At 38.5% G+C, this 26,216-nt stretch overlaps 2 protein-coding genes across 2 annotated transcripts in view; both read right to left on the reverse strand.

Annotated features, from left to right (window-relative positions):
* Nucleotides 1-8,294: 8,294 nt before the first annotated feature.
* Nucleotides 8,295-26,216, reverse strand: part of NIP7 (nucleolar pre-rRNA processing protein NIP7) — a 106,171-nt gene continuing 88,249 nt past the window's right edge. The window contains exon 7 of the transcript XR_014292206.1: nt 8,295-11,098. The gene's annotated coding sequence lies outside the window, so the exon portion shown is untranslated. The remainder of the gene's footprint in view (nt 11,099-26,216) is intronic.
* CYB5B (cytochrome b5 type B) overlaps nt 8,295-26,216 on the reverse strand; it is a 39,941-nt gene continuing 22,019 nt past the window's right edge. The window contains exons 4-5 of the mRNA XM_082607007.1: nt 15,312-15,340; nt 8,295-12,132 (exon numbers count right to left, since the gene is read on the reverse strand). Of these exons, the coding sequence (XP_082463133.1) occupies nt 12,042-12,132; nt 15,312-15,340 (120 nt within the window). The 3' untranslated portion in view covers nt 8,295-12,041. The remainder of the gene's footprint in view (nt 12,133-15,311; nt 15,341-26,216) is intronic.

The following is a 26,216-nucleotide window of genomic DNA, read 5'->3' on the forward strand; positions in this document are numbered from 1 at the left end:
TACCCCAGTTTGCTTTTTGGTACAGGTTAGGCCATTTTGAAAGAAGTTGAATATGTCATGATGCCAAGACCCAATACAGTCAAGGATCTTCTAATGGGGACATGAAATGTTAGGAAAAAGCTTCTGTTAATTTGCTCCATAAAAATCATATCAAGGTTGTAGAGATTTTAAGAGGAATGCTCTTTTCCTTCCATACCTGCAGAGGGCACATTTTCCACTTCACGACTACTCCACCAACCAGTCAAATGTATTCTGAGCATCTACTGCGTTAGAGCACTGTACTAGGTACAGTGGAAAAACACAAACTAATGCCCAGTAATTGCCCAATCTGTCCTCAAAGACACTCCACTCTAGCTGGGAAGATTAACAGAGGGACTCGTCTGGTGCCAAAGAATGAAAATGGCCATAAGTGTGTGCCAGGCACTCAGAGAAGGGAACAGTGAATAGTGAACTGGAGTGAGGTTTCATGGAGAAAGTGAGACTTGGGTTGGACTTTGCAGTCCGGGTATGATTCAGCTAGACCAACATGATAAACATGCTGCCTATCCACTGCCACTCTTCCTGCTTCCCAGTGTGGCTCCACTTCCCACTGAGCTTGGATCAAACACGGTGCTACATAGGGAGATCAGCCCAGTGCTTTGTGACCACCTAGAGGGGTGGGATTGGGAGGGTGGTGCAAGAGGGAGGGGATATGGGGATATATGTATACATATACCTGATTCACTCTGTCATATAGCAGAAAATAACACAACATTGTAAAGCAATTATACTCCAATAAAGATGTTTTAAAAAAAACAAACATGCAGTGCTACAAGCAAACAGTCTAGTCAACTGCAATCAAAACTCAGGACCAAAAAGAAAAAAAAAACTCAGGACAAAACCCGGGATGGGAAGGGGTGGAAGTTGGATATTACGGCTCATGGAAAAGAACTCTGAAGGGTACAAGAGACAGGAAAGGGCAAGGTGGAAGCAGAAGACAGTAGGAGGAGTGGCCGGCTGAGAGCAGATTGTCTAGGTAGGTAGTATTGGGTCAAATCATAGAAGATATCGAAAACTAGGCAATTCTTGAATAAAGAATGTGTTTAAGAAAGAATAACTTGGAAGGAATATGCACAGCAGATACAGAAAATGACTGGGTACATCTGCTTAAAAAAAAAATCTCATTTAGAAAAGCCCAAGCCTCTGAATAGACTTATGGGTGATATTTTTAATTTTCATGAACAAGAGATTTCTTAAGTATCCAGAATTCTAGCTTAGAAGACATTTTCTTTCGGAAAGCATTGTTCCACTGGGTTCTTATTTACAATGCTGCTGTTGAGAAGTTGTGATATCACTTCCTGATTCTTCCAAAGTCATCTACTTTTTCTCTTTGGAAGCTTTTAGGACCATGGTTCTCAACCCTCACCATGCATCAGGTTCCCCTGAAAGAGAGCTTTTGTTTTAATTGATCTGTGGCAGGGTCAGATACTGGTATTTTTAATGTTCCAAGGTGATTTCAAGATGATCCAAGATGTGACCATGGTCAGTGGTTTTGGATTTTCTTATCTCATCTGTTCTGAAATTCCACAATGATATGCCTCGGTAAGAGTCATTTTTCATTATTGTGTTGAGCACTCAGTCATTTCAACCTCAAAAATCATAATTTGTTCTGAGATGTTTTCTTTACTTTTGTTTATTTATTTATTTTTTGGCCACACCTCGTGGCTTGTGGGATCTTAGTTCCCCGACCAGGGATCGAACCTGGACCACTGGCAGTGAAAGTGCCAAGTGCTAATCACTGGACCACCAGGGAATTCCTTGGCATGTTTTCTTGTATTATTTCTGTGATAGTTTCTTCATTTTTCACTTCTAGATCTCCTCTTAATTGAGGTGGGTATCTCCTTGTATAAACTCATTTTCCATCTTTTCATTTTTGTTCTACCTTGTGGGAGACTTCCTCTTTTTTATTTTCCATCTCTTCTACTGCTTTTTTTTAATTTCTGCTCTCATTAAAAGACTTTATTTTGAAATAATTTTAGGCTTACAAAGACTTGCACAGGTAGTCCCCTAATGTTAACATCTTACATAATCAAAGTACAATTATCAAAACTAAGAAATTAATGTTGCAACAATGCCATGAAGTACAGACTTCATTTGCATGTCACAAGTCATTCCACTAATGTCCTTTTTCTGGATTGAATCCAGGATACCACACTGTATTTGGTGGTCATGTCTCCTTAGTCTCCTCCAGTCTGTGACAGTTCTTCAGTCTTTCCTTGTCTTTCATGACCCTTGACACTTTTGGAGAATACTGGTTGAAGGTTTTGCAGAGTGTCCATCAATTTGGGTCTGTCTGATATTTTGTCATGATTAGATTGAGGTTACGAATTTTGGGGAATACAATAGACAGGATATGTTCTTCTCAGTGCATCATTTCAAGGGTACATGATGTTAATGTGTTATTTATTACTGATGATGTTAAACCTGACCAACTTGGTTAAGTCAGCCAGCTTTCTTCACTAAAATTACTGCTTTTCTCTTTGTAACTAGTAAATGCTTTGGGGGAGATACTTTGACTATGTAAATATTGTTTCTTCTTAAGCTTTTGCCTACTAATTTTAGCATTCACTAGTAGCCTCAAATTTGTAATTTCTAGAATTCTTATCCTCTGTTCCTTTTTAAATAGCATCCTTGGTTTGTATTCATGGATACAAAATCATCTCTCTGAAGCTGCAAGTTTTGTTTTCTTTTCTTCTGCATTATTTCTTCCTCTTTTTCCTATTTGTTTTGATCTCTATCTTTTGTACTAAAGCTTCCAAAAATGGTTGATAGCCCTTGGCTATCCGTTTATATTTAACTGTTAAGGAAGGCACTAAAAACCTTTTTGCATGCTTTGCATCCGAAGAGCTTATTGATTGAAGGATTTCACTGCCAGGTGACCTTGTGGAAGCTGCCAGGTGTCAGTAGCTGTTGATCTTTTCTCTAGAACTGGTGGGTTTCTCCAGAGAGAAATCTTCCTAACCACTGCCTGGGGGTATAATCTTGACTGTTAGTATTCTACAAACGGAGGGGGTGCAAGTGGGGAGGTATCTCAGCAATTAGTATGAAATTCCACTTAATCCCCACTCACCATGGCCCTCAGCTTTGCCTTGTAATCTCACATCAAGATCATCTCAGTTTACTAGCCTTCGATCTTCCAAAAATTTCCTGAGATCTTTCATTGACAGAGGTGTACTCTCTTATTCACTTTGTATCTCTGTTTATTCCTTAGTCTCATCATTTATGTGGCTTTTGGAAGGGAACAGAGATAAGTTTGTCAAACTACTATGTTCAATCTGAAGCCCCTTACTGTTATTTTTTGGGGGGTGGTCAAAAACCATCAATATTTGGGACTTCCCTGGTGGTCCAGTGGCTAAGACTCCACACTCTCAATGCAGAGGGTCTGGGTTTGATCCCTGGTCAGGGAACTAGATCCCGCATGCCGCAACAAAGTTCCCACGTGCCGCAACTAAGACCCGGCGCAGCCAAATAAATAAATATTAAAAAAAAGGGGCTTCCCTGGTGGCGCAGTGGTTGAGAGTCTGCCTGCCAGTGCAGGGGACACGGGTTAGAGCCCTGGTCTGGGAGGATCCCATATGCCGCGGAGCGGCTAGCCCCATGAGCCACAATTACTGAGCCTGCGCGTCTGGAGCCTGTGCTCCGCAACAAGAGAGCCCGCGATGGTGAGAGGCCCACGCACCGCAATGAGGAGTGGCCCCCACTTGCTGCAACTAGACAAGCCCTCGCACAGAAACGAAGACCCAGCACAGCCATAAATAAATTAAAAAAAAAACGACCATCAATATTTATCAAGTATAAAATTCTATGAACCAAAAAATGGTACAGATGAACTGGTTTGCAACTCAGAAATAGACACACAGATATAGAGAACAAATATATGGACATCAAGGAGGGAAAGCAGGGGGTGGGGGGTGGAATGCATTGGGAGATTGGGACTGACATATACACACTAATATGTATAAAATAGATAACTGACGTATAACATTGTATTAGTTTTAGGTGTACAACATCATGATTTGATATATGTATATGCTGCGAAATGATTACAATAAGTTTAGTTAACATCCATCACCACACAGTTATGAAAATTTTTTTCTTGTGATGAGAACTTAAAAAAAAAATTATATGAACCAATCTCCCATACAGAAGAATTCCAAATGATTTATGTAGATACTCGACCCTCAAGGAGGTGGAGCGAAACTCCCTACTCCTTAAGTGTGGGCTGCCCATAGTAACTTCCTCCTAATACGAAACAGTATGGAAAATTCCTTCCAAAGAGTAACTTTATAGAAAAGAAACCTAATAAACACCTATAATGGAAAAGAATCTGAAAAAAGAATATATATATATATATGTCAAATCATTTTGCTGTACACCTACAAACTAACACAATATTGTAAATCAACTAACGTCAACAACAACAAAAAACCCCTAATAAACACTACCTCATCCTTTTGATCAAGGTCAGTCTCATAAATCATATTGATAGTATATACCCTTGACATGATGCAATAATAACAAATTACATCTAGAGGCTTCCCCCACCCCAACTGAACCTATAACCTCAGTCTAATTATAAGAAAAATATCAAGTTCCAATTGAGGGCATCCTACGGTGTACCTGACCAATACTCAAAATAGTCAAGGTCATCACAAACAAGAGTCTGAGCAACCGTCACAGTCAAGAGGAGGCAAAGAAAACATGATGACTAAGTGTAAAAGTAGAACAGAAAAAAAGACATTAGGTAAAAACTGAGGAAGTATGAATAAATTGTGGACTTTGATAATAATGTACTGATACTGGTTCATTAACTGTAACCAATGTACCACACTAATGTTTAAGATGCTAGTAACAGGGGAAACCGGGTGCTAAGTTTATGGGAACTCTCTGCATTATTGTCATAATTTTTCTAAATTTAAAACTGCTCTAAAAATTAAAGTTCATTTAAAATATTTCTATGAAACCAATAAATACTGGCAGCTGAATTTATTTACAGAGAAAACAAAATGGGTTTGTGGGGATGCAGGAGTCAATGAGGTTTTTCGGTTGTTAGTGATGTGGGCAGCATTGGGATTCATCTCAGAATTCTACTTAGGAGTCCCAGACAATTAAACAAATTTGGATAGGTTGTTCGTTCAGACACAGCATGATAAACCATACTGAATATGCTTAGCCCTTCCTATGGCCCAGCATAAAGCAGGGCACCCTGAGGGGTGCAAAGATGCTTCCTTCAGAAGTTGTATAGTCCATTAATGAAGACACTTAAACAAAAAACACAAAGTATGTGATAACAGCATCTGCCTTGGGTATCTGCTTCCCCTATGATCCACCTCGCCAATTCAAAGCTGAGGAATGGGTCCCCTGCCCTTGATGGGATCAGAAATGGACACTCTTGATACTATCTAGCCAAGTATATTCTCACTTCTAAGAATTAATTTCCATAAGAGGTTTGGACTGGAAACTAATGTAGCCACCTTGATTTCTATTGGTCTTCTGATTCCTGGTCCTAGTTCTCATGAGGTCCAGTTGTGCTTCCTAACCCTGAGTTCCATCATATGCTCATTCATAACTGATTCATAACAAGTTTCCTTTTACCTGTTAGCTTAAATAGGTTCCTTACTTATGTATCTTATTCTATGACAAAAATAATGAGTGTGTATCTTTTTTAAGTAAAGAATATTTCTTCTCTGCAAAGAGACTTAGCACAGAATAAAAAAATGAGTCTCTGCCCTATGAGAGCTTAGGTATACTTGGAGAGGCAGAACCCTTTGTTACCAAGGCAGGCATTTTAAGGTCAGGTAAGCTGCAGAGGCCACTGTAGTTAGGATATGTTTTAAAAACGAAATCTGAACTAGCTTAAGACAAAAAGCAAATTTACTGACTCATACATGAAAGGTCCAGTGGTAGACTTTTAGCCCTAAATGAAGGTCAATAAAGATGTTCAAACAGAACTGTACTAGTTTACATGCATGGTCTGGCTTAAAAACAAATCAGCTTAATTTCTTCCAAATGTCTTCCACAACAGGCTAGTGGGTGCATTTTTGGACCATACTACTTAAAAGTGAAGAGAAGCGTGGCTAAGGTGTCACTTATTAGTAAACCATGAGACAGAGTATGCAGTTTAAAGGGGCAAGATGGAGCAGAACGAGTGTAGGAAAAATTCAAAAACTAAAAACAAACAAAAAACACCTAAAAAAAAAGATTCAGGAAAGAAAAAGGGGGTCACATTGGAAGTCTTAGAAAGCTCATTTTCCTGTGCTGCTCCTTATTAGATTTCTTGGGTAATAAATCAGAGTGGGCAGGTTTGTAAGAAGATTCATTTTTACTGTGGACATCATCCTATTGTTTTGTAAGTAATGCCACCTCCTTTTCTGAAAAACTTTGATGAGGAAACTAGAAAAAAAGGATCCCAAAAGTAAGCTTCTCTAAAGAAAAATGAAATTCAGGAAGCTGGGTTTAAAATTTTTTCTCGGGGGCCTCCCTGGTGGCGCAGTGGTTGAGAGTCCGCCTGCCGATGCAGGGGATACGGGTTCGTGCCCCGGTCTGGGAGGATCCCATATGCCGCGGAGCGGCTGGGCCCGTAAGCCATGGCCGCTGGGCCTGCGCATCCGGAGCCTGTGCTCCGCAACGGGAGAGGCCACAACAGTGAGAGGCCCGCATACCGCAAAAAGAAAAAAAAAAAAAAAAAAAAAAAAAAAAATTTTTCTCGGGCTTCCCTGGTGGCGCAGTGGTTGAGAGTCCGCCTGCCGATGCAGGGGACACAGGTTTGTGCCCCGGTCCGGGAAGATCCCACATGCCATGGAGCGGCTAGGTCTGTGAGCCATGGCCGCTGAGCCTGCACGTCCGGAGCCTGTGCTCCGCAACGGGAGAGGCCACAACGGTGAGAGGCCCATGTACCGCCAAAAAAAAAAAAAAGTTTCTCTTTCCAGGTCCATGGTGTTTCAGTCACAGAGATTAGAACCAGGGACAAACAATAGGAAACTGCTCTGAGACTGGCACTGATGGATCAAAAATGCCACTTGTCACACTTGTAACAAACAGCATTTGTATTTGCATTTGTTTCTTAATTTAAGGCAAGGTGTTTCCTACCTTAAATTTACATAGTTGAAATGACAATCTTCAACCTAAAGTTTTCAGGAATCAACCAGGATTTGTCAAGTACCTGCTAAATACTCAGCATCAGGAAGAGTGATGTGAATTATTATGACTGAAGGTTAAACATTAGATTCAAACACTAGTAATAAGAATGGGACTTTCCTTTCCTGTTAGTAATCCTCAATTCATGTGATAGTGAAATAACCAAGCCCTATGGAACGATGTCTCATTGGTAATGTTAGAATGCTATCAGTATGTTTTAAAGGTAATTATACAAATGGTTTATTTACCTTGTTTTATTAACATAGTCACTAGAACTTCGATCTCAATGTATAATTCTCCCCAACAGTTTAGCTGTTTCCAAGAAAAACAACCATTTGAAGACTGGCATTACAGATAACAATATATTATTACCTTGAACTGGCTTCTCTTTACCAGATGGTTTCAGTAAAAACAGAACTCCCAACCTGTCTACCTGGTTGCCACTTCACATCCGTTAGTACAGCAAAAGTCTTGATTTCTGCCTCTCAGGATTATCAGATGCGCAACTCACGTCAAGGAAAGAGCAGCAGTAAGAATCCTGAAAAACTGCAGAACTCCCCATCCAGTTACACTAAACCCAGTAGTAGCATAGATACAGGTGACTTTTATGCTTCTCAAATTCTTTTCTTCCAGAACACCTGAGAATTACAGGACCAACATTTCTACTTAAAAAAAAAAAAAAAAAAATTTTTTTTTTTTTTTTTTTTAAATAACTGTAGGGATTTCCCTGGTGGCAAAGTTGTTAAGAATCCACCTGTCAATGTAGGGGACACGGGTTCTAGCCCTGGTCCAGGACTATCCCACATGCCGTGGAGCAACTAAGCTCCTATGCAACTAAGCAACTAAGCAACTATGGAGCCTGCACTCTAGAGCCCAAGAACCACAACTACTGAGCCCACATGCCACAACTACTGAAGCTCACGCACCTAGAGCCGGTGCTCTGCAACAAGAGAAGCCACTGCAATGAGAAGCCCGTGCACTGCAACGAAGAGTAGCCCCTGCTCGCCACAACTAGAGAAAGCCTGCACACAGCAACGAAGACCCAACGCAGCCAAAAAATAAAATGTAAGAGCAAAGCTAAATAAATGTAAAAAAAAAAAATAACTGTAGTCAGGGAGAGAAAAGGAAAACAGTATCTTTATTGTGTGTAGTTCTAACAAACATTCACTGTGTGCACATTCCAGAAGAAAGAGACAAAGATCTTTGTTCAAAATATGCTGAAATAAAATAGGTAAACAAACTTCATTACTGAATACACAAAAGGAATGTTAATATTACTTGCTCAGAGGGTGAAGTCAAAAGGAAATTAAATAATCATAATAATGTTTTGCCTAAATAGCAAATGTAGAGTATAGGTATAGGCACAAAGCAGCTCCTAAAATTCATGAGTGGGATGCTGGATGTAGGGTAGGTGACTTGACAAATACCTCTCTTGAAACCTCCCTTTGAGATCACCCCCCCAAATTACAAACCCAAGCTCTTCCAGGGCACAACCATCAAATGTGACTAAACTTCCCATTACTTCTGTGGTATTTGGCAAAAGAACGAGATGGTTAAAAAAAAAGAAGAAGAAAAAAAAAAGATCAATCTCCTGTTGAGACAAGACATGTCTGAATCCATTCCTCCTGGAGAAGGAAGTAATGAACATTAAAGTTCTGCGTTTCTAAAATGGAATTTAATCAGATAGGTATCACTTAAGATTTTAAGCATGAGATACTATGTAAGTAATAATATATCTGGCCTGTAAAGCATTTTTCACTGCTCCACTTGGGAACTGAGTATATACTCAACAATATTCTTATTTCACAACGTGTGGATTTGTGACAATGGCTGAAAGAACTTTACGGCTCAAATTATAGGTTCCAATGCATTTTTGTTGCTGCTTAAGTGGTCAAATTAGAACTAAACACAGTATAAACTTTATCTGTACCACTTTCCTGTCTTTACAGATGTAAGTCATTTGGAAACCAAAACCAATTCCTGAGAGACAGGGGCAGGAAATTTTGGGACCCAGCATTAACATCCCTATTTTGGGGGCACTAATTTCCCCTCATCTCCTCCTCTTGTGCTCTCCAGCCATTATGTGTACAGTATGGTGAGCGGCAGAAGTGAGCCTTCCTTGGGAATAAACAATCAAACACCCCAGAGACATCCCAGGAGGCCCAGCCGGCCAACAGGGACTGGCTCCACTGTCTCTCCAGAGGGGTTTTCACAACCCACCAATGTCAAGCCTGTTTCGAGAATTCCTGTCTACTTCTTAAAACAAAAGTCCTTTTTGAGGGATTCGGCTAACATACTATATTACTTTATTGTTTAGAAAAAAACCTCTGCAAACTCACACAAGCTCTACCTGGTTGTTTATGTAGGCAGCAGAATAATAGTAAATGGACCCAAAAGTGGTTTTTATAATACAAAGTGACATGATATTAGCAGGAGATCAAAAGAAGCCCTGGGTATTGGATGGATTTCATGGATGGTTGAGACGAAGTCTGAAAATCTTTTCCTCTGGCTCTGAACAAAAACAAGTCCAGATATAAACAGGAAAAGACAACCAATATGAAATAGAAAAACGTACCTTTTGCAGTGGTCTTTACCCTAAAAATATCAAAAAAACACAAATTTTACTTAAGAATATCGTTCTTTAACATTTCTTCTAAGCCAGATGTTTTTCATTCAGTTTTGGGGACTGCCAACGTACTTTTAATTGACCCAAGTTATCTTCTGGCTTAGTTTTAGCTTGAATGTTCCCTTTCCAGCTCCTCAATACTCCTTTGTTCTTCTTTTCTACCCCAGTGTGGGCCCATGTGATCACGCAACTTAATGATTACAGCAATTACGTATCAATTCTTATTCAAGGCAACTCTTCCTTGCCTTCCTGGAGGAGCATCAAGTCACACCACCTCTGTTACACAATAACCAAAGATTTTTCTTTCAATAAATTGTCTTACAATGGCATCTTATAATACATACAAAACATTTTCTAAAGATATAAGTTTTAGGGACTTCCCTGGCGGTCCAGTGGTTGAGGCTTCACCTTCCAATGCAGGGGGTGCAGGTTCGATCCCTGGTCGGGGAGTCAAGATCCCACATGCCTTGTGGCCAAAAAACCAAAACATAAAACAGAAGCAATATTGTAACAAATTCAATAAAGACTTTAAAAGATGGGCCACATCAAAAAAAAATATATGTTTAAAAAATGTACCCATATCCCTGACATATAAGTCAGCCAGAAAGCCCCTAAAATTTCTCCATAATGTCATAACCAAGTGTGCGATTAGCAGGTTAACATGATTTTTACAAATTGTGAATTCACTCAACTGCTAAATCACAGGATACAAGACCTGGGTTGAACTTTTTCTTAAATAGTTTGCATGGGCAGACACTGGTGTGCTGTGTAGCTTCCTGTCCTGTCAAGTGCCTGGCAAGCAGGAATAGGGGAGGATGCTGAGCAGTGCCCATGGTCCTTCCTGAACCACACTGCTTCCTGCTGCATGTGACGATGGCTCAGAGTAGACTGGTCATCCTCAAAGGATGGGAGGAAAAATCACCACAGTTGTCGGCAGAAAGCTCCCAGTGGACGGCCTCCTCAGGTGCTTCCACGGGGGGGGAAAAAGCAGTCAAATACACCAGATAAAGTCCGAACCAAGGAGAAACAGTAACATAACTCTAAATAATAACCTACTCCTCAATGAAACAGTCATCTGAGAAAAAAAAAAAAAAAAAACTACCAGTTTTTTATTCTCAATGGAAAAAACAACAAAACCACAAATTGGAGCCATGGAGGTAAAATACACATGAAATGGAAAACATTCTCTTGTCCCAATCTACCCCCTCTGAATGCCGCTTTACCACGGGAGTTGTTTTACTGGGGCAAACAGAAGATTAAATACTGTACCTTTGATCAATTTGGAGTTTCTTACTTCTGTAAAAACGGGAATAAAAAATTGCCAGTTGATAAACAAAAAAAGAGCAAAATCCTTTAACAAAACTGTAAAGCTCTAAACACATACTTTATATTTTACCAATACAAGATGGTAAGGGGTTTAAAAAAAAAAAAAAAAAAAGAAAAGAAAAAAGATGGCTAGGAACTGGTGCCAAAGGAAAGGATAAAGTTTTTGGTGCTTTTTCTAAACTCCTGTCCTAAAAGTAGTGTTTTTCAATATTTTTCAAAAGAAAGATTACCGTGAATTCATCATTCTATCGTCCCAATTCATCTCTTCCTGTTTCTCTCCACTCCCCATAAACAAAAGGGAAGCAGAGTTCTGCCCAGCACCATTTGGTGGCCTTAGGAGGTGGCAAGGGCTCCCTGCTACACTCAGTTTTAACAAATATAAACAAGGAACAAGATCATTCTGCAGTTGTGTTTTAAGTCGCAGGTGTGCAACCTGACTTCATGAATTAAACCTCTTATGATAATTAAGTCATAATTTTTAAAATAATATTTACTTAAAAGAAAAAGGGAAAAAGAAAAGCTTCAAAACCAGAGTGTGATGCCCTGTTAAGTATGTTGAATGTGCATTCAAAGTATTGGAAAGCAGGCAATTTTACCGAAGGGCAATGTCACTAGGATACATAGATTATAATTATAAAAGAAAGTTTTGAAACATAAAGGTGCTCGTGGAAAAGAGTAAAGAGAGGAAACAAAGGCAAGGACACAATGAGCAGGTGCTTTGAGAGCAAGGCTCTGATAAATGACTTGGACACTGGCCCCAGGTCTGAGGTGGATGTCTGGCCAACAGTCTGGGGTCCGAGGAAGAAGAATACAATTGGCAGGATTCGAGAAGAGGGCACCGCTGCAGCCTCCAAACAAGTGTCTAGTTCTCACTCCCAAGTAGATGTGCTTTCCAGACTTCAACAAGGTCTCTTCAGGAGGACTTGCTCTCCGCCATGTAGTAACGATACAGAAAACCTAAGAGAATAGCACCTACGATGGGGAAGATCCAATACGACCAGTAGCTAGACGTTTGGGGGGGGTAGGAGGGAGAAGCAATAAAATCATGAACATTTCATACCAAATGTACCCTATCTTTCAACATTCACATTTTAATATTTTAAACATTTTTCACATTTTAATATTTTTATAGCAAAGAATTTTACTTGGGGAAATAAAAAAAAATCCAAAGATCTGGATTGAAGTTAAACAATAATTTTAAAAGGATTAAAAATGGAATGTATGGTATAATACCAAAAAAACATACACACCTCAGTATATATGTTTTCACAAAGACATAAAGTGGTTATCTCTGGGTTACGGGATTATGAAGAGTTTAAATTTTTCTACATGCTTTTTCACATATTCTACAATTAACATCTTTGAGCAGGAAAAAGCCACCATTTTATGTATATAATTATAAATTTAGAACCAATGATACCTAACACAACTGTTGATGATATTACATCTGCCCCACATGTATTTTTAAAATTTAATCCTCACAACAATCCTATGAAATAGGTATTATTATTCTCATTTTATATATGAAATACAAGCTTTGCTCCCAAAATCACAAAGGGAAGTTGGTCAAGCAGTCTGATTCCTATCCTGATTCCCATCCTCTTAATCCCTACTTAAGTTCAGACACATAGGCCACACACACATGCACACACACAACATACTGATAGTTCTAATAAAGTTAAATAAATGGTAGTTGGCTTAAAAAGTCCTGTAAGAATCTTTCCTCAGAGTTTCAGGACAGTCATTATTCTCCTTAAAATAATCCTTCCTGGGGATCCCCTTGGCGGTCCAGCGGTTAAGACTCTGCGCTTTCACTGCGGTGGCCCAGGTTCAATCCCTGGTTGGGGAACTAAGATCCTGCAAGCCACACAGCTGAAAAGATCCTTCTTCTCTAACAGAGCTTATTAGCTCTGCTAGTTTTAAGGTATAATTCTTCCATGATCCAAATGACCTGGCTGCCCCTCCACTTATGACATATGCAGTCTAGGTATTAAAAGGCTTTGAAGCCCAAAAAACCAGCTGAGGTTCAATAATAAAAATGATTCTCTTTGCCTAAACATGCCTAGCACTTTGTACATTTAAGTATGGCAGAAAGCTGTTCTGGACAAGTTTTGAATGTCAGCCAGGTAGCTTTGTTTAAAGACACAAGCAAGTGGGTCAGTATGTACAACAGCAATATGGCACAGGGAAACTTAAAAAGTAATCTCCCCAGAAGAGTAATGAATTCAGGTATCTTCCAGGGCAGCCACAAGGGACAAAAGAGTTCAAAACACGGAAGATAAAGTCTTCAGTGCACAAGACTGAGAATGGTTGACCACCAATCCTCATATAATCCTTTGGAACTTTACGGCCACTGAGAACAGAACCAGAGGAAACGCACTTATACTGCACCAAAGGAGATACAGATTCAACAACAACTACCTGGCCATAAGACAGAACGCTCTTCATTCAGATTTATTCAGGTTATTGCACATAGTTGTGACTCAGTTATTTTTTTATTTTTTTTTTTTTTTCTTTTTGCGGTATGCGGGCCTCTCACTGTTGTGGCCTCTCCCGTTGCGGAGCACAGGCTCCGGACGCGCAGGCCCAGCGGCCATGGCTCACGGGCCCAGCCGCTCCGCGGCATATGGGATCCTCCCAGACCGGGGCACGAACCCGCATCCCCTGCATCGGCAGGCGGACTCTCAACCACTGCGCCACCAGGGAGGCCCTGACTCAGTTATTTTTATTGCTTTGAAGTATTCCACTATATGAATATCCCAGAATGAATTCATTCATTTTACTAATGAGTGGTTATTTGGGTTGTTTCCAATATTTTAATATCTTGAATAATGTTGCTATGAGCATTCTAGTACGTGTTCACTGGTATACTTGTACACACATTTCTCTTGAGTGTGTATATATTCCTAGAAATGCAACTGCTGGGTCAGAAGTTATTATATTGTCAAATTTACTTGATAATGCCAAATTGTTTTCCACAGGGATTGTACCCATTTACATCTCCCTAAGACCCTAAAGAGGGCCTAAGAATATTGGTAATACACTTCCTAAACAACTCTTATTTTTAGAATTTTTAAAAATTTTCACCAATCTGGCAGGTGTGAAATATACCCTATGATTTTAATCTGCATCTCTCTGATGACAAATGAAATTAAACCTTTTTTATCCATATGCTTATATTTGTGCTTCCTCTTCTGTAAGGTGCTTGTTTAGGTCTTTTTCTCATATTCTACTAAGTTATTTTTTAATTGATTTGTAAAAATTCTTCATGTATTCTACATAGTAATTTTTAATCAGTTTTAAGTATAGTGTAAGTCTACTGCAAGTTTATGGCCTGTATTTTCAAATTCTTTATGGAGCTTTTAGATGAGCATAAATCCTTAATATTAAGAAAGCTGAAGTTACTAACAGTTTCCTTTAATTTCCACTTTTTAAAAATATTCTGTCCATCACCTCAAACAAAAAAGACATGGTACTTTTATGGGAAAAAAAGACATATTTTCTCTCTCTCTATGAAATGCTTTAAGTGGGTTCTCAGAAAGATAAAACAGCTCTATATAATCTCTATAAATTTTTACAAGCCAAGGATTCTATCTCAAGTAGAGACACTTAAGGGATGACAAGTGTATACCTTTCAGGGCTAATACTACTGTGTTAGTAACATTACTGCAAGGCATAAGTAAACCTTTGAGAAAGCACACATTCCTGAACATGACTGCAATACACAATTTTTTTCTTCTGTAAAATGTAATAATACATTTTTACATTTATTATTACATTTATAATATGTAAGGTAGGTGCAGAGTGGTTGTGAGGATTAAATGAGATTAAGTTTTTAGTGGAAGTTGCATAGCTTGGCTGAGCTACAGAGACTGGGCCTGAATTAACAGTAGTACTTGTCCATGCATACTTACCTCTTACTACATGTGATTCTAATTTATGTCACAACAAGATTTAAAAATTACTCAAGGCAAGAACTTTTTTGAGATTACTCAAGATGACTAAAATTGTAAAAATTAATTTTGCTAAAGCTAAGGAACTACTGAATTTGTAATTATTTTGACCAAAAAAGAATGAGCTGTCAAACTGTACTCTAAGTTATGTTACACATGTATATTTATGGAAGAACCTCTTTGCCACACAGTATGTTGAGCATAAAGAAATCTATTAAGGGAATACCAACCTTTTGCACGTATTATTTTTCGGAGGGTCCTGAAGAAGATGCATATTCAAAAACAAACAAACAAACAATCAAGATTAACACAGAGTATATAAATCTTCTCGAATAGTCATGCAAACTCTGAAGAACTTCATCTTTCATGCAATTTGATGTTTACAAATCCATATGTGATGGGAGGACTAGGAATTCTTTTTCTGATTAATATACAGGTATTCCCTAGTAAAGAACCACTAATGAAAGCTTAGAGAAATGACCTAAACTCTTTTTATTTGTAAAAAACAAACAAACAAACAAAAAAAAAAAGCCACTGGTACAAACTATATTGCAATGAACTAATTTGCAGTCACAATGGTAAGCCTGGTTCACCGTGGCTTGCCACTGGCAGTAGCTAAGATCACATTTTGTGAAAAGACTGTTAAAAAATAAAAACTCCTGTCTTGTAACATAGAGATCAACTGGGAAATGCTCAAAAGCATGCAGATTACTGCTTTGTGGCTTAGAGAAGTGAACTGGTTTACTCTCTGAAATCGTAATAATTACGATTAGAGACCTTAGGGCTTATTTCACAATGAAAACAGCAAGAATGGAGCTAGGGGAAAGAAAATACCAAAATAAACTTAAAAACAAAAATCTGGCAGTAACAAGTAACAAGGTACTTATACATGTGACAACACTGATGAACCTTAAATGTTACATGAACTGAAAGAAACCAAAGACCATGTATCATATAAAGTCCATTTACATGAAATGTTCCGAATAGGCAAACTGAGAGGCAGAAAAGTAGATTAGTGGTTTCCTAGGGCTGGGAGAAGAGGAGCGGGAGGGAACTGGAAAATGACTGCTAAAGGTTACGTGGTTTCTTTCTGGAGTGATGAAAATGGTCCGAAATTAATTTGTGATTATGGTTGCACAACTCTGAATAGACTAAAAACCCTTGACTTATACAGCTTAAATAGGTGAACTGGATGGCATGTGAATTATACCTTAATAAAGTTGATACTAAATTTTTAAATTCAATTTATGTAAATATCAAATGAAGTTATGGATTTCATTAATTAGTTGTATAGTACAAAAAAGCCTGCTAACTTACTGCCAGAGGACAATAATCCATTAGCATAAGTTACTGCTGCCCAAAAGATCTTCTTTTTTTTTTTTTTTTTTTTTTTTTTCTTTTTGCGGTATGCGGGCCTCTCACTGTTGTGGCCTCCCCCGTTGCGGAGCACAGGCTCCGGATGCGCAGGCCCAGCGGCCATGGCTCACGGGCCCAGCCGCTCCGCGGCATATGGGATCCTCCCAGACCGGGGCACGAACCCGTATCCCCTGCATCGGCAGGCGGACTCTCAACCACTTGCGCCACCAGGGAGGCCCTCCAAAAGATCTTCTTTGCCAATATGCAATAATATGCCAAAGTATGGACACATAACTACAGATTTCAGTAACCTCCAAGATTCCCAAAAACCCTACATACATACTGGCCTAGATATTTTAGAGCAGACCATGACATTAGTTTTAATTTCATATACCCAAAACATTGTCATGCAAATGAATACATGCCCCAAACTTGAAAGAAATCGCCTATAGGCAAGTAAAACTTCCAATAAAAAGTTTTAGATAAATCCTATTAAGATACTATTACACTTCTTTGAGACCCCAGTGTTAACAATCTGGGACATTTCTCCTTGAATAGAATGAGTCAGGCTAGCTAAAACATGTTACGGTCAATCTTTGAGAAATACAGCAAGTGTTTTGCAGATTTGGAAGGCTGGGGTGGTAATGACGGCTGTGTGTGCGTCTCACTTACAACGTTGCCTTTTTAAAGCTTTTTTTTTTTTTAACTTATTTATTTATTTATTTATTTTTGGCTGTGTTGGGTCTTTGTTGCTGCGCGGGGGCTTTTCTCTAGTTGTGGCGAGCGGGGACTAGTCTTCGTTGCGGTGCACAGGCTTCTCACTGCGGTGGCTTCTCTTGTTGTGGAGCATGGGCTAGGCGCACGGGCTCCGTAGTTGTGGCATGTGGGCTCTAGAGCGCAGGCTCAGTAGTTGTGGCGCAGGGGCTTAGTTGCTCCGTGGCATGTGGGGTCTTCCTGGACCAGGGCTCGAACCCGTGTCCCCTGCATTGGCAGGCGGGTTCTCAACCACTGCGCCACCAGGGAAGCCCAACATTGCCTTTTTTTTTTTTTTTTTGCTGTACGTGGGCCTCTCACTGTTGTGGCCTCTCCCGTTGCGGAGCACAGGCTCTGGCCGCGCAGGCTCAGCGGCCATGGCTCACGGGCCCAGCCGCTCCGCGGCATGTGGGATCCTCCCTGACCGGGACACGATCCCGCGTCCCCTGCATCGGCAGTCGGACTCTCAACCACTGCGCCACCAGGGGAGCCCCCAATATTGCCTTTTAAATATTCCACTACAGTAGCCAAGAAATAATTGAATTCTATCAAGAAAATTCCACGGTCTTTTATGCTTTCTTTATCCACACATATACCAATGATTTGTATACATTTTTTGGAACAAAAAATGTAGACTTAGTATTAAAAAAAAAAGCGGAGGTAATCTGAAAGGCTTACATGAAAGCAAGACGGAGTAATATATGTATTATGATGTTTAACCTATAACCACATTAAATCCGTTAGTTCATATAAATGGATTCTCTATTTCAAAGTTTTTAGCCTCTTTTACAACCAAAAGCACTGGTGTGTGCTAACTAGAGTGAGCCTCAGACAACGTAGTAAGCAAGTGAGAGAAGAAAGTGAGGGGGAGAGAGGCCAGACGAATCAAGACCGTAATATACTGAAATTGTAATAGTTCGTAATAAGCAATAAAAATTTTAAAATATACATGGTTTCCTTCCTTCCTTCCTCCCTGCCTCCCTCCCTCTCTTTCTTTTAACTAAGTACCTCAACCCCTGTTTTAAGAGCAATCTAGGAAAGAAAAGAGAAGGAAGCTTATCCTCTTTAGAATACCAAGAGCCAAATAAATGCCAAAGTGACTCCGCTTTTGATCAACTATAAATGAAAGAGTTTTTTAAGGCGCTGCTCTTGTAGCCAAGTGTCTCGGCCAAGTTTGGAAAGAAGCCAAATAAGTTATTTTTAATTTAACAAAATTAAGAAGAAGAGGGTTCTATTAACACAAAACCTTCCTTCATCTTCACCCTTCCAGTCTCTCCGTGTACAGCTCCCCCGTTCTCATTTCCACTCCAGAGCTCTGTGCTGAATCTAACAGATGCTTAGGTGAAATTCCTACAGTTTATGATTGACTTTAATTTACCCCTGTGGGTGTTCAGGCGTATCTTGGCTGGTTATGTTCTTGCCCACATTTTAATTGACATGCAAGATTGGTCAGGAGAAGTGACTGCTCCCCATCTTTGGCATGGATAGTAGTAATTGCAATACTATATGATTTTAGTTACAAGAGAGCAGTTCAAATCCAGAGTTCTACCAAAAGCCTTACCAAGTGATTAATATGCATGCTTCTTTATTCTCCAATGAGTCTGGAATCCAATTCCAAACAACCAGATTGCTTTAAGTCCACTCTGATTTTAGTCCAAAATTAACAGAAATTAACTGTTTAAGTATGGTGGTTCCTAAAGTTCAAGATTCACTAAGCCTTTAATTCCCTCATAAAATAAATAAGTAAATAAATATATTTATATACATACAAATACTAAACATGGACTTTGTAGGACAAGAGGAAATATTTCATAATATTTGAGTAACCTTTTTATTAAAGCTGATTATAACTGAAATTATGTCTAATATCCTCAAGCTCAATGCTAAATCAGTTTCCTCACCTGTGAACTGAAAGGCTCAAATCAGATGAACCTGAATTCTAAAGTCATATTCAATTAACTCAACACAATTTTCCGACCCAAGGGCATTTTAGCAAAACCTACAAGAGCAGACTTCTAAAGATTAGAGAGAAGTTAATACCATTCTCCCACGTCCAAGAAGGAAGACTGAAGAAGCACAACCACACAGAGATGTTTCTATTTTCCAGCACGTACGTAAAGGTGTGTTCTTCCAGATACTCTTCTGAGAGACAGTGTGCCGTGAGTACCAACCCTCTCTGATGTGGTTAAAAGAATGATAAAGAAATGTCGTAATTGGCAAACATATGCGAAGGGATTTGGGGGTCAGTGGGGGGTGATTTCACTATGAACCCTGTTTATGAAAAAAACATGGGAGGAGAACACATGCTTAAGGAATGGGGTACTTTGTCACCAGAACATAAACCTAGGAAGCAATGCACCAAAATTATAGTTATGATGCATTAAAACATATACACAGAGCGTTACGTGTATCTTCAGCCTAAACAGTTTATACTTAGACTTTCAGAGGTTTAAATAAAAGGGAAATATAAGGTATATAAGAAGCTTATGTTTTAATTCCTAAATTGAATGTTAGCCATTCCAAGAGATTCCAAGTATTTAAAATTGGAAGAAGTGGATTTTAAACCATAGGACACCTTCAGCAAACTTAATGAGTATTTGGGTGGTCTGGTAGTTTTTGCAGCTTTTTATTTAGAATAATTTGGTTTCTATGTGGCCAGAAACTTATGAAAAACAACTTGGGAACTTTGGGCTTCAAACACTACTGCAAAGGATTTCCCCCCCATAATACAATGGACTGTGTAACATTAGTTAACACTATATAAATTTTAGTTTTAGGTTCATCATACAACCTAAAGTATATTATTTCAATATTTTCATGGCCATGTGGTGTGGATCTTGAGGACAGCCTTCTCATGACGCTCTAATGTACTAAAATTTCTTTCTAGATGAGAATACAGTTTAACAATTACTGTCTTATAAAGCATAAATCCCTAGAGTCAGCCCAGTCATATAAATAATATTTCCCTGTACATAAGGGCAAATTCAAAGATGAAAAACACCTGCTAAAACAAATTTCTATACGACTCTCTCAAGACCCCATTATAAGATACATAAGACATCACTGAAGAAAAAAAATTAAAACAGACACTAATTTCTACTGGGACCTAAGAAGTGAAAAACTTGTTATAACATTGGAGGGCTGATTTGCAAAAGATGTTACCTTGTCCTTCTGACATCTTGCTTTGCAAAACTACACATCATTTCTAAATAAAGCATTACAAGAAGACACTAAGCCTTCAGATTCCTCAGAAAAGGGTATTTTGTCTTTCAAGAGTGATCTTGCCGTTACATTCTATGCTTTATTTCAAAAGATTACGTTACAAAATACAAATGTTAGTGGGAAAAAAAACAGGCAACAATGAAACCACCATACAAAATTCTTTGGTGAATAGCAAGCACTACTCATCTAAAGGGCATCTGCATACCCATTTTAAATGTTAATAAATTAGATATGATAGGAATATTTAACAATTCTTAAAAGGAAATTTTTAGTATGATGCAACCAACTAACTACATTACATAACTATAAAGCATGCATTCTTTTTAGTTTCCCTCCCATAAAAGAGAAGGTAAACTGAATGTATGTACGTATAATACTTTACGTACGTGTAATAGAAAACTGTATAACAAAAGTCTGTAGCATCTGGGAGAAAAAAATGTATCTGCCTTTAAATGCAAGTTATAAATTGCTTCTAACATAGATGGAGTTTACTAAATTTCAAAGGTTAAATTTTTTAAGTTAAAAAATGAAGTTTAAGAAACATGTTAAGGGACTTCCCTGGTGGCGCAGTGGTTAAGAATCCGCCTGCCAATGCAGGGGACATGGGTTCAACCCCTGGTCCAGGAAGATCCCACATGCCACATAGCAACTAAGCCCGTGTGCCACAACTACTGAGCCTGCACTCTAGAGCCCATGAGCCACAACTACTGAGCCTGCGTGCCACAACTACTGAAGCCTGCATGCCTAGAGCCCGTGCTCCTCAACAAGAAGTCACCACAATGAAGAGCAGCCCCTGCTCACCACAACTACAGAAAGCCCATGTGCAGCAACGAAGACCCAACGCAACCAAAAAAAAAACAACAAAAAAAAACCATGTTAAGCCTTTATAGAGACGATCTTACTTCCTTAAAAAAAAGAAACAGATCAAATCCTGTTACAACAAATGTCATCTCATCAAAGTTTTTGTCTATGGAATACTAAGTATTAAAGAGAATGAGAGAGATCTTTATAAACTGATAAGGAACAATCACTAAGATAAAATTTTTTAGTAGAAAGAAGCAAGGGGCAGAACAGCACCTATGAGATTTTTAAAGGAAGGGATGGTTGGTCTGTCTACTGATCAGTCTATCTATCCATCCATCCACCTATTTATATTTATGTATGCACAGAATCTCTTTGGAAGAGTAAACAAGAAAATGATAGCTGGTTACCTCAGGAGAAGGGGAACTGGGAGACAGAGCTGGCGATGGCAGTCATTTTTTTTTTTTTTTTTTTGGAGATTTCCCTTGTAAATGTGAATTGCTTCTACTGGTTTTCAGAGCTTGTTTTCTGTCTGCTGGGTTTTTTTGTTTGTTTGTTTTTGTTTTTTGTTTTTTATTACTTAGCCTAAAATAATTCTTAAGCTTGTTGAAATAAAATTCATAATTTATGGCAAGATGACAAAATTCCCTCCCCTTTAGTGTGTATTGAACATCTGCATTATTCAGATCTCCTTAGGAAAAAATATTCCTTCTAATCCCATCAATGGTCACAACTCCTTAGGAGATAACCTCCCTTCTTAATCTTGTAAGGAGTCATGATGACCCATGACCCACTACTGTTTGTACCTGTAGATCTAGGTTGCGTAAACTGTGTAAAATATGTCATTTAATGTACAGCCCTGTCTCAAAAACCTATATAACTGTGCTTTGACCTCTAATGGGCAGAACAGTTCTGCAAGCTCTCTGAGAGGTTGTTCCTGAGTTATAATCCTCAGTTTGGCTCAAATAAACTTTTCCGTAAGTTTCTTAGATCGCTTTATTAATTCTTTTGTCAGCATGCTAAAGAGGCATGTTTTATTTATTTTTTATTTTTTTAATTTTATTTTATTTTATTTTTTTGCTTTATAACAAATTTAATCAGTTATACATATACATATGTTTCCATATCCCCTCCCTTTTGCGTCTCCCTCCCACCCTCCCTATCCCACCCCTCCAGGCGGTCACAAAGTACCGAGCTGATCTCCCTGTGCTATGCGGCTGCTTCCCACTAGCTATCTACCTCACGTTTGGTAGTGTATATATGTCCATGCCGCTCTTTCACTTTGTCACAGCTTACCCTTCCCCCTCCCCATATCCTCAAGTCCATTCTCTAGTAGGTCTGTGTCTTTATTCCAGTCTTACCCCTATGTTCTTCATGACATTTTTTTTTCTTAAATTCCATATATATGTGTTAGCATACAGTATTTGTCTTTCTCTTTCTGACTTACTTCACTCTGTATGACAGACTCTAGGTCTATCCACCTCATTACAAATAGCTCAATTTCATTTCTTTTTATGGCTGAGTAATATTCCATTGTATATATGTGCCACATCTTCTTTACCCATTCATCCGATGATGGACACTTAGGTTGTTTCCATCTCCGGGCTATTGTAAATAGGGCTGCTATGAACATTTTGGTACATGTCTCTTTTTGAATTATGGTTTTCTCAGGGTATATGCCCAGTAGTGGGATTGCTGGGTCATATGGAAGTTCTATTTGTAGTTTTTTAAGGAACCTCCATACCGTTCTCCATAGCGGCTGTACCAATTCACATTCCCACCAGCAGTGCAAGAGTGTTCCCTTTTTTCCACACCCTCTCCAGCATTTATTGTTTCTAGATTTTTTGATGATGGCCATTCTGACTGGTGTGAGATGATATCTCATTGTAGTTTTGATTTGCATTTCTCTAATGAGTAAAGATGTTGAGCATCCTTTCATGTGTTTGTTGGCAGTCTGTATATCTTCTGTGGAGAAATGTCTATTTAGGTCTTCTGCCCATTTTTGGATTGGGTTGTTTGTTTTTTGTTATTGAGCTGCATGAGCTGCTTATAAATTTTGGAGATTAATCCTTTGTCAGTTGCTTCATTTGCAAATATTTTCTCCCATTCTGAGGGTTGTCTTTTGGTCTTGTTTATGGTTTCCTTTGCTGTGCAAAAGCTTTTAAGTTTCATTAGGTCCCATGTGTTTATTTTTGTCTTTATTTCCATTTCTCTAGGAGGTGGGTCCAAAAGGATCTTGCTGTGATTTATGTCATAGAGTGTTCTGCCTATGTTTTCCTCTAAGAGTTTGATAGTGTCTGGCCTTACATTTAGGTCTTTAATCCATTTTGAGCTTATTTTTGTGTATGGTGTTAGGGAGTGATCTAATCTCATACTTTTACATGTTCCTATCCAGTTTTCCCAGCACCACTTATTGAAGAGACTGTCCTTTCTCCACTGTACATTCCTGCCTCCTTTATCAAAGATAAGGTGACCATATGTCCGTGGGTTTAACTCTGGGCTTTCTATCCTGTTCCATTGATCTATCTTTCTGTTTTTGTGCCAGTACCATACTGTCTTGATTACTGTAGCTTTGTAGTATAGTCTGAAGTCAGGGAGCCTGATTCCTCCAGCTCCATTTTTCGTTCTCAAGATTGCTTTGGCTATTCGGGGTCTTTTGTGTTTCCATACAAATTGTGAAATTTTTTGTTCTAGTTCTGTGAAAAATGCCAGTGGTAGTTTGATAGGGATTGCATTGAACCTGTAGATTGCTTTGGGTAGTAGAGTCATTTTCACAATGTTGATTCTTCCAATCCAAGAACATGGTACATCTCTCCATCTATTTGTATCATCTTTAATTTCTTTCATCAGTGTCTTATAATTTTCTGCATACAGGTCTTTAGTCTCCTTAGGTAGGTTTATTCCTAGATATTTTATTCTTTTTGTTGCAATGGTAAATGGGAGTGTTTCCTTGATTTCACTTTCAGATTTTTCATCATCAGTATATAGGAATGCCAGAGATTTCTGTGCATTAATTTTGTATCCTGCAACTTTACCAAATTCATTGATTAGCTCTAGTAGTTTTCTGGTAGCATCTTTAGGATTCTCTATGTATAGTATCATGTCATCTGCAAACAGTGACAGCTTTACTTCTTCTTTTCCAATTTGGATTCCTTTTATTTCCTTTTCTTCTCTGATTGCTGTGGCTAAAACTTCCAAAACTAGGTTGAATAAGAGTGGTGAAAGTGGGCAACCTTGTCTAGTTCCTGATCTTAGTGGAAATGGTTTCAGTTTTTCACCATTGAGGACGATGCTGGCTGTGGGTTTGTCATATATGGCCTTTATTATGTTGAGGAAAGCTCCCTCTATGCCTACTTTCTGCAGGGTTTTTATCATAAATGGGTGTTGAATTTTGTCGAAAGCTTTCTCTGCATCTATTGATCATATGGTTTTTCTCCTTCAATTTGTTAATATGGTGTATCACGTTGATTGATTTGCGTATATTGAAGAATCCTTGCATTCCTGGAATAAACCCCACTTGATCATGGTGTATGATCCTTTTAATGTGCTGTTGGATTCTGTTTGCTAGTATTTTGTTGAGGATTTTTGCATCTATGTTCATCAGTGATATTGGCCTGTAGTTTTCTTTCTTTGTGACATCCTTGCCTGGTTTTGGTATCAAGGTGATGGTGGCCTCGTAGAATGAGTTTGGGAGTGTTCCTCCCTCTGCTATATTTTGGAAGAGTTTCAGAAGGATAGGTGTTAGCTCTTCTCTAAATGCTTGATAGAATTCGCCTGTGAAGCCATCTGGTCCTGGGCTTTTGTTTGTTGGAAGATTTTTTATCACAGTTTCAATTTCAGTGCTTGTGATTGGTCTGTTCATATTTTCTATTTCTTCCTGATTCAGTCTTGGCAGGTTGTGCATTTCTAAGAATTTGTCCATTTCTTCCAGGTTGTCCATTTTATTGGCATAGAGTTGCTTATAGTAATCTCTCATGATCTTTTGTATCTCTGTAGTGTCAGTTGTTACTTCTCCTTTTTCATTTCTAATTCTATTGATTTGAGTCTTCTCCCTTTTTTTCTTGATGAGTCTGGCTAATGGTTTATCAATTTTGTTTATCTTCTCAAAGAACCAGCTTTTAGTTTTATTGATCTTTGTTATCGTTTCCTTCATTTCTTTTTCATTTATTTCTGATCTGATTTTTATGATTTCTTTCCTTCTGCTAACTTTGGGATGTTTTTGTTCTTCTTTCTCTAATTGCTTTAGGTGCAAGGTTAGGTGGTTTATTCGAGATGTTTCCTGTTTCTTAAGGTGGGATTGTATTGCTATAAACTTCCCTCTTAGAACTGCTTTTGCTGCATCCCATAGGTTTTGGGTCGTCGTGTCTCCATTGTCATTTGTTTCTAGGTATTTTTTAATTTCCTCTTTGATTTCTTCAGTGATCACTTCGTTATTAAGTAGTGTATTGTTTAGCCTCCATGTGTTTGTATTTTTTACAGACCTTTTCCTGTAATTGATGTCTAGTCTCATAGCATTGTGGTCGGAAAAGATACTTGATACAATTTCAATTTTCTTAAATTTACCAACGCTTGATTTGTGACCCAAGATATGATCTATCCTGGAGAATGTTCCATGAGCACTTGAGAAAAATGTGTATTCTGTTGTTTTTGGATGGAATGTCCTATAAATATCAATTAAGTCCATCTTGTTTAATGTATCATTTAAAGCTTGTGTTTCCTTATTTATTTTCATTTTGGATGATCTGTCCATTGGTGAAAGTGGGGTGTTAAAGTCCCCTACTATGATTGTGTTACTGTCAATTTCTCCTTTTATGGCTGTTAGTATTTGCCTTATGTATTGAGGTGCTCCTATGTTCGGTGCATAAATATTTACAATTGTTATATCTTCTTCTTGGATCGATCCCTTGATCATTATGTAGTGTCCTTCTTTGTCTCTTCTAGTAGTCCTTATTTTAAAGTCTATTTTGTCTGATATGAGAATTGCTACTCCAGCTTTCTTTTGG

This window comes from Mesoplodon mirus, assembly GCF_964341445.2.
Source record: "Mesoplodon mirus genome assembly, chromosome: 19".
Taxonomy (NCBI): domain Eukaryota; kingdom Metazoa; phylum Chordata; class Mammalia; order Artiodactyla; family Ziphiidae; genus Mesoplodon; species Mesoplodon mirus.